This window comes from Macaca thibetana, chromosome X (assembly GCF_024542745.1).
Source record: "Macaca thibetana thibetana isolate TM-01 chromosome X, ASM2454274v1, whole genome shotgun sequence".
Classification (NCBI taxonomy): Eukaryota; Metazoa; Chordata; class Mammalia; order Primates; family Cercopithecidae; genus Macaca; species Macaca thibetana.
In genome coordinates this window covers 66,714,380-66,729,453 of record NC_065598.1, presented here as the reverse complement: position 1 = coordinate 66,729,453, position 15,074 = coordinate 66,714,380, and the positions used below count along the sequence as shown (strand labels likewise).

Sequence of the window (15,074 nt, the reverse complement as noted above, 5' to 3'; positions counted from 1 at the left end):
ACCCTTCTCAGCGGGAACACTGCCTTGGGAGATTCACTCTCCAGGACTTGGCCAGGGCTGGACCGTCCGTCAGCCCTGCACTCTAAAGAGAGTGCACGCGCGTCTGAAAGGCAAAGAAAAAACTCCAACGGGGACAGCGACAAAGAACCAAAGCCCTAGGGTACCGGGAAGAAACAGGTTCTGAGCTAAGGTGTGCCCCCGTAACTCACCTAACTCACCAAACTAAATGTCCCTTCCCCGTTCTCCACGGGTCTCCAGCCGCCCTGTCCCAGACGGAGCTTTAACCGCCAAGTTTCAAATCCGTTCCGGAGACGCCAACCAATTGCAGTGCGGACTGCCGAGGGCGGAGCGCGCACGTCGGCGCGCGCAGGCCGGCGCGGTGGGAAGGGGAGGGTCAGTTTGTTGCACCCTGGCCCGGCCTCTTTTCCACCCTGCGGAGCATCCGCTTCCGGTTCCCAGACTGAATTGGCGGTGAGCGGAGTTTGAGGTCGCTGTGGACTGCCCACTGGTGAGGTGGTGCGGCGTTTATGCGGCCGAGAGCGCGGGACTCAGGCAGAATGTGGGGTGGGGACGTGGGAGGTGGCTGGTCAGGTGAAGGAAGGGTCGATCTGGGGACCCTACCATTACTAATCGCATCTAGGAAATGTGGGGCGGTGCCTTGCCCCGAGTCCCTGCGGATAGTTAACACTCGCTTGGGCTTCGAAAGTAGATCTTTTTAGACTCGACCCTGATTTCCTCTTCTCCAGGTTTAAGACGGTAACATCTGTTTTGCAGGATTGTTGTGAAAAATGAGGTCCTCTTTCTAGAGTACCTGGCAGGTTGCTTGGCATCCAGAAGATGTTTAGCTAAGTTAAGAGTTTTCTTCTTCCTTCCTGCTCTCCTCCAACCTTAACACCTAGATGTGGGCTGTGCCCGTAGACTGACTGCCTTGGAATGGGTTGGAGCTGCTTTCTGAAACTTGCTGGGCTGCTCTCCCTTTTGAACCACTTTTTGTCTGTTCTGATTCACTCTTCCAGGGCCTTGCCCGAGATGGACAGCCGGATTCCTTATGATGACTACCCGGTGGTTTTCTTGCCTGCCTATGAGAATCCTCCAGCATGGATTCCTCCTCATGAGGTGGGAACCATCTATATTCCTGAGTAGGAGATTTTTTCCCCCTGGGCATGAGATGATGCATGAAAGGTAGGATGGCAGGGTTAGAAGGCGACATGGAGAGTGCATCTTAGCACTTGTAGCCAGAAGACCCAGAAGCTGGATTCTGAGCAACAGGACCCATTGGGAACTTCTTTGTGGAAGCCTCCTGCTGGGGTCTATTCACACCGGTTAATTCTGGAAATTTGGAGCCTTCCTTTCCATACTGTTAAGAGGCGAAGGCCAGGCGCGGTAGCTCATGTCTGTAATCCCAGCACTTTGGGAGGCCGAGGCAGGCAGATCACATGAGGTTGGGAGTTCGAGACCAGCCTGACGAACATGGAGACACTCCGTCTCTACTAAAAATACAAAATTAGTCGGGCGTGGTGGCACATGCTTGTAATCCCAGCTACTAGGGAGGCTGAGGCAGGAGAATCGCTTGAATCTGGGAGGCGGAGGTTGCGGTGAGCCGAGATCAAGCCATTGCACTCCAGCCTGGGCAACAAGAGCAAAACTCCATCTCAAAAAAAAAAAAAAAAAAAGGTGAAGAAATGGGGAGCTACTGGGCTGTCCCAATGCTGTCCATCTACTCATTTAGTCAGTGTTATCTGTTCTACTTAAATTAAGTCTATGACCTTTCCTTTTCCTGACTTCAGGGTGATTCATTAGTGATCCAAATGAAGGTAGGTATGAAGTAAGACTGGTAAAATTTCTGGGGTTGCTGTGTCTTGCAGAGGGTGCACCACCCAGACTACAACAATGAGTTGACCCAGTTTCTGCCCCGAACCATCACACTGAAGAAGCCTCCTGGAGCTCAGGTGAACTTATGAAACCTTATTCCAGGCTAGATTCATCCATACCAGAAGTTGGCAGTGTTGGGGGGATGGATTGGAAAGCAGGTGCAGATGTGAGGAAACTTTCCTTCTTGTGGACAGAAAAGCTGAGATAACACTTCTACAACTTCTGACTTTCCTCTCAGGGACACACAAGCTGAGCTATTGCACGATGATGCTACTAGTTGTTCTTGTGTTTGTGGTCTCTATTGAGCCCCCATTCTGTGCTCTTGTCTTACAGTTGGGATTTAACATCCGAGGAGGAAAGGCCTCCCAGCTAGGCATCTTCATCTCCAAGGTACTTATGCCCAGTAGGCAATATGGATAGTTACCTCCCTTTGTTAAATTAACAGATTGCAGAACCCTAATGTCCCAAAGGCTGAGAGGATGACTCAGTGGATTCATAGAAGGGGTATAATGGAGACACCCCCTTTCCCACTTTAAACTTTTCATTTGGCAGGCCATCTGTCTGCATAGATTATCACAGAAAAACAATAGCACCTTACATTTGAATAGCACCGAATTTCACTGACAGTCTTCTGCAATTATCGCATCCCAATCACATGTATTCTCTCTTTACCAACAGGTAATTCCTGACTCTGATGCACATAGAGCAGGACTTCAGGAAGGGGACCAAGTTCTAGCTGTGAATGATGTGGATTTCCAAGATATTGAGCACAGCAAGGTGAGCACAGTACTTGGGCTGTGGTGCTGCAAGAAGCCATCTCAAATAGGACATATTGGACAGGAGTAGCCTAATCTGTAACTTAATAAGAAAGCATTTTGCTGGGCACTGTGGTACATGCCTGTAATCCCAGCTATTTAGGAGGCTGAGACGGGAGGATCACGTGAGCCCAGGAATTTAAGACCAGCCCAGGCAACACAGCAAGACCCTGTCTCAAAAAAAAAAAAAAAAAAAAAAAATAGAGAAAGTAAGCACCTCTCCTGGGGAAAGTACCAGAGGGAAGCAGCTATTAGTGATACAGAGGTTGGAGTGGCAAATCCCTTTCCCCATGTTACGATTCTGTCTTGGGTCATATCTCTTCATTTGTACAAGCTGCTGTGTTCCTTCCAGGCTGTTGAGATCCTGAAGACAGCTCGTGAAATCAGCATGCGTGTCCGCTTCTTTCCCTATAGTAAGTGCCACTTTTTTCACTTTCCTGACAGGGCCGTAAGTAAGAACTCTTTAAATACTGATAGCTAGAGGCCCTACAAGTTGGGGATAGGGAATCGGGAGCTCAAGTGTGAAGATAACCTGCTCTGTTCCTCCTTTTCTTCTTCTTTCCTTCAGATTACCATCGCCAAAAAGAGAGGACTGTGCACTAGAAAGTTGCAGCCCACAGCCCTTCATGTGGACTCTGCCATGACATGCTAACTAGACTTTAGGAGAGCCACTTCTATTTTCAGCCCCTCCCTGGAATAGTGAGTTGGGAGGATGGGGAGACAGCTAACCAACTGAATTACCCAAACTGTATTGCACTTTTAGTTCCCTAGTTTTCTAGGTGAGCTTCATTCCCTGAAAGGAGGATGATATCTAGGCATAACCTAGCCTGTGAGGAACCTAGTTAGGAAAGACAGCTGACATTTATTGAATACCATGTACTAGTCCCTTACATATGTCATATTTTAATTATAGAAATCAGTAGCAAAAAGAATCTTGGGGATTTTCCATCTGACTTCCCTGACCATCTTATCCCATCCTTGTACTACCAGAGGATTCATACACTTTTGAGACTCCAAAGAGACCCTGATTTCACCCCTTCCTCCTCCTAGCCTCTCCCCCAAAAAGTAAAACACAATGCTGAAGAAATATTGGTGTGGCTTTTGAATGTTACCAATTAGATGTAAAATGCTATTGAGGGAAGAAAAAGCTCTTCCAAAGAGAGGAGCCACTGGAAGGAACAGAGCAACACTAGACCTACCTCGCAACTACCTATGATGTCTGACCAGAACATTAGGGAGGCCGAGGAACTTTAACCACAGTATAACTAAGGAATGGCATAGAGTGAGGGGCACTGAAAGAAACTGCCTATTCCCCTAGGAGCTTTGAACATTTCTCTGCAGGGGACAGTATTAATATAATTCTCTCTTCTTTCTCATATTCTTTGATCTGGAACATAAACTAAGGAAGGGGCTTAGATGCATTTCTTTTCTGAGGCAGCAGTCAGAAATTGGTTCACAGTTTCCAACTTGTAAGTTGAGTAGTACTAACTGCTGACTTCTCCCTTTTCTTCACCCCAGCCCCAAATAACATTCTGCCATGTTCCTAGATCTTTAGTTACCAATCCACCATTACAGGATTCCTGGTCACGCCTATGCCATCGCCACTGACATGTTCAAAATACCAATTTGGAATTGAAAGTTTTCTAGTGTGAGGCTGGGTGCGGTGGCTTATGCCTGTAATCCCACCACTTTGGGAGGCCAAGGCGGGCGGATAGCTTGAGGCCAGGAGTTCGAGACCAGCCTGGCCAACAAGGTGCAACCCCATCTCTACTAAAAATACAAAAATTAGATGGGCGTGGTAGCACACTGCCTGTAATCCTAGCTACTCGGGAGGCTGAGGCAGGAGGATTGTTTGAACCCTGGAGGTGGAGGTTGCAGTGAGCCAAGATGGTGCCACTGCACTCCAGCCTGGCTGACAGAGTGACTGTCTCAAAGGAAAAAAAAAAAAAGTTTTCTAGTGTGGCGTGGGGTGATGTACCCCTATGATGAAGTCCCAAAATTTGCCTTGAAAGAATCCTGGGGAACTTAAATATATATTTATAGACCCATCTACTGGACAATGATTCTGTTAGTCTGAGGTGGAATCTGGAAATCTGGATTTTTAAAGACGCAAAGGAAATAAGCAAATAAGTCTTCAAATGTAGGAAACATTGTTCTAAACAGTAGTACTATACTGTATGGGGAAGGTCTGGTTCTTCCTATATATCCCACCCTAGCTCTACTGACATACCTCTTCTAGAGCCTCAGTGCTATTGTTAGGTGGCAACATCCCTTGAGAGCAGAGCTGAAGGTAGAATTAATGTAGCTGTCTCTATGCTTCCTGGGAAATCCTGTTCTATGCTCCTATTTGCTGACCCCCTGCCCCGCATTGGCCACGAAAGAAAGAAAATAGTAGCTTGGTTACTTCCATAAAGGCATGTTGGGTGACTTGGCTGAATGTTGAGGTCCAAGACTCTCCCTGTGGTTAACAGGTCTTAAAAAATGTATCTAAGAAGTATAAAAAACATGGTAAAAAGTCCCAGCCAGGTGCCATGGGCCTAAGAGGCAAAAACCCTCCTGCCCTAAATTGGTTCTCACTTGAGATACTTGGATTGGTTCTATGTTAGGGCACCAACATGAGATAATTGCATTGTGGAAATATAGGTATAGTGTGGAGAAAGCACAAGCAGTAACAGCCTTAGGTTAAAGAACCATTTATTGAGGGTGTACGTAAACAACAACAAACAGTGGAGAATGAATGGTATTGGCCTTTGAAGTATGTCAGCTGCTATAGAACTGTATTCTCTACAGATGTCTTTTACCATCAGAGAAGGTAAGGTAGAATTCCCAGGTGCTGCAAGAAGCTTCCACCCAGTAGCTGTGAGATGCAGTCGGGAAAAAATGACAGCACTTTCAGGGGTTCTGTTTTTACCCCAAGCCTAGGAATTGGAAGAGAGTAAGTGGCCATGTATCATAAAACGAGGTGGGGAGGAGAACTGGCATGGCAACCCCAAATGTAAGAAATCCATCAAAGGAGGCAGAGAAAGCCTAAGCTGTCAACGGGAACAATAGCTTCTGTTGCCTGACTCCTCGAAGGATTCCAGTTCGATTTCAACTGCTGAAGTGTGTGTTAAGGAAGCTAATACAGTGAGGTGACTGGAGTCAAATCTCAACACCCAGGGTCAGCTTCTAGGAGATGTAGAAGAGGAATTCTGATCTTACAATCCCTCTCACCTAAAGGCAAACCAACGAACTACTTTGGGCTAAAGTTAGTCCTGTTTTCCCCTTAAGTACCACTCAGGCATCAGCTCAGCAAAGGAAACTTACCTTCTCTACTTGTATACTCCCTACCCCAGCAAAGCTAGGAAAAAGGATACTCCCCTCTTTCGGTGGAGGTAAAGTCCTTGTGGAAAGAAGGGCAGAAACCACACGCCGGAACAGCTGTGTGTGTGTGAATGGTGACCAAAAAAAAAAAAAGGAAAAAAAAAAGGTCAGGTTCAGAGGCTGGAATAATTCAGGGCCTTTGAGATACATGATGGGGAGATGAATCTTGACCCCCACCCCGCAAAAGATAAGCCAAGGTTATCCAAAAGAGTAAACAGTGGTGGTAGCTACAGACAGAGTGCAGTTAAAGTATTATAGAAAGAAACAAGTATTACCTTTTTCACGTTGTAACCGGTTTTGGCACTGGTCTCAATAAACATCACATTGAGGTTTCTGGATTTTTCTTCACCCTCTTCTGCAGTGACTTGTCTGGACGAATCAGAAATGATGAAAAGGGCCAGAGTTATTGGATATGGATAGATTCTTCTGAGGTGTAATGATGCTTACCTAGCGCCAGGAACTCTAGAAGGCTTAAACCCATGACCCATCTGATTACAGGGTGAGGACTCTCTCCTATACCCCCCACATATCCTTGTGCCCTGATGGGACGCCCCCCTGTCCTTCCCCTCCTGCAGTGCTGGTAGTGGGCAGAGGAGACTAAGGTAACTCCTCCCCAAGTAAATAGAACACAGTTGACCCTCCCCATAGAGACTGAATTTTAGGTATGCCAGAAGAAATTGTAGTTATACTTTACCTTTTGTTATCCAAATCAATCTTGTTACCCACCAACATGATGACAACATTGTCACCTCTTTCTGCTCGTACATGTTCTACCCACTTATCTGTCTCCTTAAAAGAACTGATGTCTGCAAGAGAATATGTTGCAGAGCGTTGAAACATTTAGGAGAGATTTGGAGAGAACACTTCCTCTCTGCTAATTTTATCAATCTCCCTATCAATCTCTTTATAATCCCCTTTTGAAATAAAACATTGCATAACACCCACTTGTGATGTCATAGACAACCACTGCAATAGTTGAATCACGAATGTAGCTAGGAATTAGGCTGTGAAAGCGCTCCTGGCCAGCTGTGTCCCATAGCTGCAGCTGAACCTGCATAAAACAAATGTTCAGGAAGAAGATGGGGAAAGGTAGAAAAGAAACTAGCCTTTTTAAAAAGCTCAGACCTAATAAAGGCAGAATACAAAAGGTCGGGGAGAGTGGATCCCTGAGAAGTGGCTGCTATAGCCTCAAACCAAGTGGCCTATAGTCCTAGGACAGGTCCAACCAATTTCAATATACTGTTTTGATTCAGGAAGACCCTACAGCACAGCAGATTTAAGGATTCAAGGTCTCTTGGAGTTTATGTTACAGTTGGAGATTAGATGAAGGCAGGCAGAACAAGAAACATCATAGGGCTTGGTAATTTGAAGAGGCTTCAGTTTTTTTGATGGTGCTACCCAACTGTGATGAATAGGCCTAAGGGGTTGAAGTGTAGGGTTTGTGGTATGAGAGTTAACACTCACTATTTGGTCCTCCAAGTACATGGTCTTAGACAAGAAGTCAATTCCAACAGTTGCCTACAAAAGAAAGTGAGAGACACTCCAGCATTCCCTCTATTCCCAATAGGAGGCAGTCTTAGAACCCAAAGTGGAGAATGACCCTTCAAGAAGTTGTCCTGGCTCCACTTCCCAATGCTTATAATACATAACTTTGAGGAGGAGAATCTCCAGGTGAGTCCGCCAAGAAGAGCGGCAAAAATGTACCATATGACTTGGTGATGGGCTTACCTGGCAGGCGCAGCCGAAGCTGTTGTACATGAAGCGGGTGATGACGGATGTCTTCCCTACTGTGAGGGAGTTAAGCAGGCCAATCGTTGCCCTCGGTGCCCTTTCTCCCCCCAATGTTTCTATGAGCCCTCCCTCTTCCCACTCCAACCTTTCCCAACAAGGAGGAACTCGGTTCCCCAGAGAATGCCCCACCCCATTTCATACCAATTACACCTCCCTGTCCCCAAAGCCCAACCCAGACCCGCACCGCTCGGCTCTCCCAGGAATAAGAGTTTAGATTTGCACAGAGACTGGTATTCGGTTCTTTCGGCAGCCTCCAGGCCAAAGCCTCCGGCCTCCATCCAGGCCTTGTCGTGACCAAAGGCAGACATCGCTTCAGGTAGGTGGCAGCCAAAATGGCTTCCGACGCTCAGCCTTCGCCGCCAGACGTCATGCCATACTCTACTGACGTCCGCTGACGGCCATTGGCTTCACACCCAGGCCTGGGCACGGCCACGCCCCCTCGGCCCCCTCCTCACAGCTTGCACTGTGCCTCGTGTTCAGCGCAATCCTATGGCCACTAGAGTGGGGTCATGGGGTGGAGAGAGGGATGGCCACTGACCGTGTCACAGGAAGTTGGGGTCAGCGTAAGGGAAAAGCACGGGCTAAGTGTAGTGTAATCACGGCGAAGGGGTGGAGGTGGGGAAGATTGTTCTCAGCAGTTCCATGATCCTCCAGGAAGAGGAAATAGGCAAGAGATCGCCAGGCACATCTGAACACACTGATTTATTAGAGTGTTACAGTGGGGGCTCCCACACAGACGGGCACCAGAGCGAGGTGCTCAGCTCCCCTCATCTCCCTCGGCCTCCGCAGCCTTCTGGTTCTCCTCCTCGCCTTTCCGCGTAAACTCCTCGATGACTATGTCCTCAGAGCTTGCAGAAGCAGCAGAAGAGAATGGAGGGTTAGGAACCCCTTTCTGGGTGTCCTCCGTGTCCACTCTTTTTTCCTGATCCCAGAAAAGTGATCCCCTCCCTGCTTCCCAGCTAGGCTCCTCAGCCCCCTCTTGGTGCCCCCACTCCTCCATCAGCCACTCTGGCTTGTTTCCTTCCATTCCTGCCCAAATTTCCCAGCACAAAAGTCCCCCAGGAGCACTGGAAGGGAAATAAGGATGAGGGGTGGGAAGGAGGGAAGGTATCAAAGAATGAAAGACGAAAGAAGTAAGGGCGAGGGGGTGGGGGAAAAGGAAAAAGAAAAATGGGAAGGGGATGAGGGGGAAGGATGATTCCAACAGAAGAGCAGAAGGTGGAGGGCGGGGGGGATGCAGAAAGGGAAAGGAGGGCATATGAAAAGCACCGAACTGTGACACGAAGCTAAGCCATATGTTTCCACTGCACACGTATTGAAAGCACCCCAGGGAAGCATTTTCACATTTCCATCATCATAACATGGAGGGTGGCAATGGGAAGAGGGAAATGGGGCTTCCCAGTCTTGTATTCCATTACCTAGCAGCCTCTGTAGCAAGCATGGAGAGGGAGGGAAAAAATGGAGCTGAAGCTGATTAGGGGCTCTTCGGTTCCCTGAAGAAGTATCTTTACTTCCCCCTCCCCCTTCCCAATCCTTCGTCTCCAGCACACACGACACACACACTTCCCCTGAAAACCTAGACACCCAGCCTACCTATTGCTATTCCATCCCCAGGCAAACTGCTAGTCTCCAATTCATGAGATCAGAATGGCTTGGACCCCAGTCCTCAGGACAACCGTTCCTGTGAGTTCCACCTGGTCACTCACCTTGAGATGGCTTCGGATGGATCAGGACCAAGGGTAGCTCCACACCAACATCGCTGCAAGGATCCCAAGGTGGAGTTACATCTCCTCTCTCTACAAGCCCAATCCCTGGACCTCCCTCCCTTAGTTTTCCAGTCTTTGGATGCCCTCAGACCCTCCCGAATCAATCATTTTGCTCTCCTTATCCCCTTGTCCTCCTCTTCTTGCCCAAGTCCCCCCACCCCACAGTCTCTCACCTGGCTGTCAGGTCTCCTAGGATGCTGTGGGTAGAATGACACCCAAAATTAGCAGCAGGAAATACAGAAGGGGCAACCTAGTTTCACTAGGGGATGAGGGATCATAAGACCTAATGAGCCAGCCACAGAATGGGTTTCTGGAAGGGAAAGTGACTTGCTCACTGAGCTCACCGTTTTGGGAACCTGGTCTGGGAGAAGGGGTGGGGAATGGTTTGATTGGGTCAATCTAACTGGGAGAAAAACAGAAGCGAAAAACCCTTGACTCCTCAGCCCCTTCCCAGACAGACCCAGAACCCTCACTTACCCACCACAGGACACCATCAGGTTGACTCTGACTTTGTAGGACACCAGGATCCCCAGCAGCTCTTTGTCCATTCCAGGTCTAATACTGGAGGTTGTAGTATTCGTTTTGGGGTGTTTAGGAGCATGAGGAGTAATTCATTCAGTCCCCAGTTTCTTCTCATGCATTCCCATCACCACACCCTATTATGTTTAGTCTTATCGTAGAATATCTCCCAGGCTCTAACCTCTCCTACCCATTGAGACCACATTTCTCTTCCTAACATTCACTTTTACCATGTCACCCTCTGCTCAAGAGCCTACATTTTGAATATAACAACTACTCTGCCTGACTTTCAAGACCCCTAACGACCTTGCCCTATCTAGCCTCTCTAACCTTTTCCGCCCTAACTCCTGGGATACAACCTAAGCAGACCCATCTTCTCTCCGTGATCAGAACATGCCATGTGGATTCCCACCTTCTAGCCTTGGCCCATGCTGTGTCCCTAGTCTAGAATGCTCTCTTTTTTCCTCTGTTGGTATCCAGATCCTTCACATTCTTCAAGATCTAGCTCATTCTACCTCCTCCAGGAAGCCCTCACCAGCTCTCCTGGCTTCTTTTAACTTTGTGGCACTTTTACTCTGAACCACGTGCACTAACATTTAACTGTTGGGTTGTATTTGCATCTCTCTTTGTTCCTCATCTAGGCCATAAATTGACTGAAGGCTGTCTTAAACTTCTTTGTATTCTCCACATTGCTTAGCATAGGAATGAGCATGTAATAGGTGTTCAGTAAAAAACCCACTGATTGAAAAATAAGACACTGAAAGCTGTATGAGCTTGAGAAAATCTCTTCATTGCTCTGGGCTGCTGATCTCTTACATATAAAATAATGCAGTTTGGATGATTTCTAATGGTATTTCTAGCAATAACAGTCTATAGCTACTTGATTGATAAGGGTAGGGAGAGATGGAGGGATTACACTTGACAGATGGTGGCAGGTGGTTTTTGGTGGGAGACACATCTAACACTAGGGCCTCCGAAGGCACAGAACCAAGTGAATGACTTCCTAGAATTCTATTCATTCCTGTTGCATCATTTTCCTTTTTTGCCCTCCTTTTCCTCCATTTCTCATCTCCTAGTCTTCTACTCCATCTTTATCTTTTCTAGAGAGTAGCTTCTGTAGAGATCACAGTATTCAGAGCCGGATGACATGTGATATAATCCTGTCTACGTCTACCACTTAACAGCGATGCCACCTTAAATGAATTCCTTCTTCTCTCTGAGCCTCAGGGTCCTTAAGTGTAAAAGGAAATAAGAACACCTATCCAGGCTACTTTAGTGGGGTTCTCACAAAGATAACATAGTACATATGTAGGACCTTTGTGAACTGTGAAATCGTATACAACATAAGGATTGCTTTCCTCTCCATGTTTTCCTTTTTTCTGCCTATGACCTAAGCCTGCCGTTGGTCCCACAGGCATTATTGAGCTTACTGCCGGCCCTTAGGCCTGGAGGAGTCTCTGAACACTGCCCTAGAGACACTTTAAAAAACGGATAGGCTTCACTGAAGATGAAACGTCAGAGCTGTAAATGTAGCATGTAGAATGGTTGAGGGGTGGGAAATGGAGGCTGAGAGTTACATTTGAGCTTACATCGTGCTAGAGGCCAGGTTGGTATCTTCATGCTTAAGTTTGCCATCCAGTGCCAGGCCCCGTTTCTGGCAGCTGGCAGCCAGGATTGGGGTTACTGCAAAGCTCTGGGAGAAGCTGGAATTGGCAGCTACAGTCTCCCTTCAAAAGAAGAACAAGAGAAGAATCTAGGCTGGGCTTGCTGACTAAGCATACTTTTACTCCCAAGAGTATCTTGTACAAGATTTTATAAGAACCTACTGGAGTATCCAAGAGAGGTGACATGTTTAACTGTGAAGACTGGGGGGAATTAGTTCTGGTGGGAAATCCTTATGCCCCTGCCCTCGCTCAGCATCGTGATGGGATTCCTGGGGGTAAGTTGCATCTCCTCCATCTAGTTCTCCTGGGAATCCCTCCCTGGGATCTTCCACCACCCTTTTTCCCCCAACCCCCTCACCTGCTTCCTGGACCTCTTTCCACCACCCCACCCCTTGGCTCTCTGACCCTAGCCCCAGCGCCAGCTCACGTGAATTCCTGAATGAACACAGTCTTGGAGTACTTGTCTAGTGAATACAGGACAACATCTGTGGTCTGGTCAACTGAATAAGCCAGGAAAAGCACATGATTATATCAGTCAGTCATCCTTGAGACCCCAGCTCAGTGTCCTTAGTTGTGACCTTATACATAGGCACACTATACATGATGCAGTAAGACATGCTCATTGACAAAATAAGATATGCATTTTGACAAGCCCATGTTAGAGGGAAAGCCTAGATGAATGCAGACAGGTAAGTGAGGCAGAATTTTGGAAAAAGACCTGTGGCTTTGGGACCAGGTGCACAGGGATGGAAAAAGAAACTCACCTGAAATCTTGATTTTTTTGATGACCTTGTTGGTGCAGTTGTTGATGGAAACATTGACAGAGATGGGTTCTCCATGGTAGTGAACCTAAAGCAGGAGGAGGGACCCATGTCAAGGCTGGAGGAAGAATGCACAGATGGAGACCTAGAACCCCTGCTTCCTTAGCACTGTTGTCACCCTGGCTCCCATCTCTGCCTGCCCAAGTAGGAAATCAGTGAAGAAAGGGCATCAGAGGGGTTCTGGGGTGGAAGGCAAAAAGTGGGGGTCACAAACCTCACTGTCCATCCAGGCCTGGAGTTGTAGGGGCTGAGCTGACAGAAGGAAGCGGCGGATGGTCTGGGCTGAGGGGCCAGGGCCTGCCTCTGGTGGTGCAAATTGTACTTTCCGGACAACCAGCCGCACATAGTCTCTGAGCAGAGACCAAGGGATTAGCCAGAGCGTCCTCCTTTCAGACCCACAGACCTCTCCCATGCCACCCCCATAGTCCAATCGTTACTTAAGAATGGGAGCAGAGGAAGGCCTCCCTCAGAGAACTTCTCTAGTCCCTTAATGCAAGTATGTAGACCAAAGGTTAGTAAACTGTGGCCACTGGCCAAATCTGGCCTGATGCCTGTTTTCCTATGGCCCACGAGCTGAGAATGGTTATATTACATTTGTAAATGGTTGAAGTAAATCAAAGAACAATGCTATTTTATGACATGTGGACATTACATGAAATTCAAATTTCAGTGTTCATAAGTAAAGTTCTATTGGACACACAGCCACACTCATTCATTTCTATACTATCTGTGACTGCGTTTGCACTACAACAGCAGAGTTGAGTACATGCAACAGAGAAATACTGTTTTTTTTGGCCCATTACAGAAAAGTTCGCTGACCCCTGCCCTAGATCAAAGAAGATAAGTCAGAGGGGGCTCAGAACCGGGCGTCACTGGTGGCGATGATGCTGTGGAGGTTAGAAGTGGGGCTATTTCTGTCATGAGAGCAGGATCTGTTTCCTGGCAGAGGCTGGAGGCAGGGATTTTTGGGGACAACCAAAGAATACCTCTTGGAGACTGTCTCCTCCGGGTTTTCAGCACAGAAACTCTTCACTTCAAAGTCAATCCCACAGGGCTGTAAAAGGACAAGGGCAAAGAGAGCTAATTTCCAGTGCTGTCCTCCCTTCCTCATGGGCCTATAAGAAAATGCCTGACCTCTTTCCTTAGCTGTCCATTTCTCCAGTCTTGACTATCCCACTGTTCCTCTTCCCTGGCACTACCATCTATCCTTCTTTCTTAGAACCTAGTCCTCACCTTTCCTGAATCTTCAGGACCTGGCTGCAGTGTCACAGAACAGGGCAGGTTGGTCACCATCTAGGGGACAGAAAGGAGATCAGAAAAGAAATAGAAAAGAAAAGAATACAAACAAATGCAAAAGAAATAGGGAACCCTCTCCCTTGTCCTTCTTGAGCTTCCTCTCTTAATCTTCCCTGGAGACCTTGCCTGCCCAGGGCTTGGGGTCAGTACCTGCAGTGTAAAGGGGTAGGCATTGTCCCCTAGCTTGTGCAGCAGTCGCTCCTGTAGAACTGTGAGGGGCCCCTTAGGGCTGCTGGATTCAGCTGGGACCACTTGCAGGGTCTGCACATACAGATCTTTTCGGAATGTCAGACCAATCACTTCCAAGTCATCACGGCCATAGCGAAAGGCACATGTCAACATGACAAACACTGCAGACATAGGAGGAAGAGAGTGGCCTGTCAGGCCTGAGTGGGAAGGGGAATCTTAACTGAGTCAAGAAGACACAGACAGGTTATGTAATATGATCAAAGGCTGGCCGGGCGCAGTGGCTCACGCCTGTAGTCCCAGCACTTTGGGAGGCCGAGGCAGGTGGATCACAAGGTCAGGAGATCGAGACCATCCTGGCTAACACAGTGAAACCCCATCTCTACTAAAAAAAAAAATTACAAAAAATTAGCCGGGCGTGGTGGCAGGTGTCTGTAGTCCCAGCTACTCGGGAGGCTGAGGCAGGATAATGGCATGAGCCCAGGAGGCGGACCTTGCAGTGAGCCAAGATCGCGTCGTCACTGCCCTCTCCAGCCTGGGCGACAGAGCAAGACTCTGTCTCAAAAAAAAAAAAAAAAAGATCGAAGGCTATGGGCACAAAGAAAAAGATTATTAATACATTTGACTGCAGTAAGATTTATATTAAAAGTCTTTATAAACAAAGTCTTCTTTATGTTCAAAGTCTTTATAAACAAAGAAAAAATGGAAAGCCTGGGAGAAAATCTTTGCAACACATATAACACACTGAAGTTTAGCGTCCAAAATATGTAAGGACTCCCACACGTCAACAATAATAATGTACCAGTATAAAAGTGTGCAAAGAATGTGAAGAGGCCCTTGCAGAAGTGTGCAAAGAATGTGAAGGAATGGCCAATAACATATGAAAACATATTTAGTTTCATTAGTAATCAGATAAACGCAAATTAAAACCACAACGAGATAAGATTTCACACACATCAGATTGTCAAAAAATGTTAAATC

The 15,074-nt window shown here is 47.4% G+C and overlaps 5 protein-coding genes across 6 annotated transcripts in view; 1 reads left to right on the top strand and 4 right to left on the bottom strand.

Annotated features, from left to right (window-relative positions):
• KIF4A (kinesin family member 4A) overlaps positions 1 to 324 on the bottom strand; it is a 132,110-nt gene extending 131,786 nt beyond the window's left edge. Inside the window, exon 1 of the mRNA XM_050776218.1 lies at positions 219 to 324. The gene's annotated coding sequence lies outside the window, so the exon portion shown is untranslated. The remainder of the gene's footprint in view (positions 1 to 218) is intronic.
• The window catches only part of OTUD6A (OTU deubiquitinase 6A), a 229,278-nt gene that overhangs the window by 11,038 nt on the left and 203,166 nt on the right, over positions 1 to 15,074 (bottom strand). The gene's annotated exons all lie outside the window — the stretch shown is intronic.
• On the top strand, positions 452 to 3,774 carry PDZD11 (PDZ domain containing 11). 2 transcript variants are annotated; one of them, XM_050776258.1, is made up of 8 exons: positions 452 to 508; positions 775 to 849; positions 1,017 to 1,116; positions 1,866 to 1,949; positions 2,206 to 2,262; positions 2,551 to 2,649; positions 3,040 to 3,100; positions 3,256 to 3,774. In XM_050776258.1, the coding sequence occupies exons 3-8, from the start codon at positions 1,030 to 1,032 to the stop codon at positions 3,288 to 3,290; spliced, it is 423 nt and encodes a 140-aa protein (XP_050632215.1). In that variant the 5' UTR covers positions 452 to 508; positions 775 to 849; positions 1,017 to 1,029; the 3' UTR covers positions 3,291 to 3,774. The 2 variants fall into 2 exon arrangements, with proteins under 2 accessions (XP_050632215.1, XP_050632214.1); XM_050776257.1 differs by having other exon boundaries at positions 775 to 1,116.
• RAB41 (RAB41, member RAS oncogene family) lies at positions 5,365 to 8,149 on the bottom strand. The gene is made up of 8 exons (XM_050776270.1): positions 8,026 to 8,149; positions 7,779 to 7,834; positions 7,515 to 7,568; positions 6,996 to 7,101; positions 6,745 to 6,856; positions 6,326 to 6,419; positions 6,044 to 6,107; positions 5,365 to 5,784 (listed from the first exon to the last, which is right to left on the bottom strand). Exons 1-8 carry the CDS (start codon positions 8,147 to 8,149, stop codon positions 5,723 to 5,725), a joined length of 672 nt encoding a protein of 223 aa, XP_050632227.1. The 3' UTR covers positions 5,365 to 5,722.
• On the bottom strand, positions 8,531 to 14,251 carry ARR3 (arrestin 3). The gene is made up of 12 exons (XM_050776268.1): positions 14,058 to 14,251; positions 13,845 to 13,904; positions 13,598 to 13,665; positions 12,826 to 12,961; positions 12,555 to 12,639; positions 12,218 to 12,290; positions 11,716 to 11,853; positions 10,085 to 10,168; positions 9,781 to 9,804; positions 9,548 to 9,600; positions 9,260 to 9,269; positions 8,531 to 8,689 (listed from the first exon to the last, which is right to left on the bottom strand). The coding sequence occupies exons 1-12, from the start codon at positions 14,247 to 14,249 to the stop codon at positions 8,599 to 8,601; spliced, it is 1,014 nt and encodes a 337-aa protein (XP_050632225.1). The 5' UTR covers positions 14,250 to 14,251; the 3' UTR covers positions 8,531 to 8,598.

What these genes read in the sequence shown, in the direction of transcription:
- PDZD11 (XM_050776257.1), top strand. Translation starts at nt 934, where the DNA reads ATGGGTTGGAGCTGCTTTCTGAAACTTGCTGGGCTGCTCTCCCTTTTG. An exon ending in AGAAGCCTCCTGGAGCTCAG is followed by an intron (nt 1,950 to 2,205) that starts GTGAACTTATGA and finishes CTTGTCTTACAG; the next exon opens with TTGGGATTTAACATCCGAGG. An exon ending in AAGATATTGAGCACAGCAAG is followed by an intron (nt 2,650 to 3,039) that starts GTGAGCACAGTA and finishes TGTTCCTTCCAG; the next exon opens with GCTGTTGAGATCCTGAAGAC.
- RAB41 (XM_050776270.1), bottom strand. Translation starts at nt 8,149, where the DNA reads ATGTCTGCCTTTGGTCACGACAAGGCCTGGATGGAGGCCGGAGGCTTT. An exon ending in TGTACTTGGAGGACCAAATA is followed by an intron (nt 7,102 to 7,514) that starts GTGAGTGTTAAC and finishes TGTTTTATGCAG; the next exon opens with GTTCAGCTGCAGCTATGGGA. An exon ending in ACCTCCACCGAAAGAGGGGA is followed by an intron (nt 5,785 to 6,043) that starts GTATCCTTTTTC and finishes CACACACTTCAG; the next exon opens with CAGTTGAAATCGAACTGGAA.
- ARR3 (XM_050776268.1), bottom strand. Translation starts at nt 14,249, where the DNA reads ATGTTGACATGTGCCTTTCGCTATGGCCGTGATGACTTGGAAGTGATT. An exon ending in AACCTGGCCTCTAGCACGAT is followed by an intron (nt 10,169 to 11,715) that starts GTAAGCTCAAAT and finishes TACAACCTCCAG; the next exon opens with TATTAGACCTGGAATGGACA. An exon ending in CTAGGAGACCTGACAGCCAG is followed by an intron (nt 9,601 to 9,780) that starts GTGAGAGACTGT and finishes GGATCCTTGCAG; the next exon opens with CGATGTTGGTGTGGAGCTAC.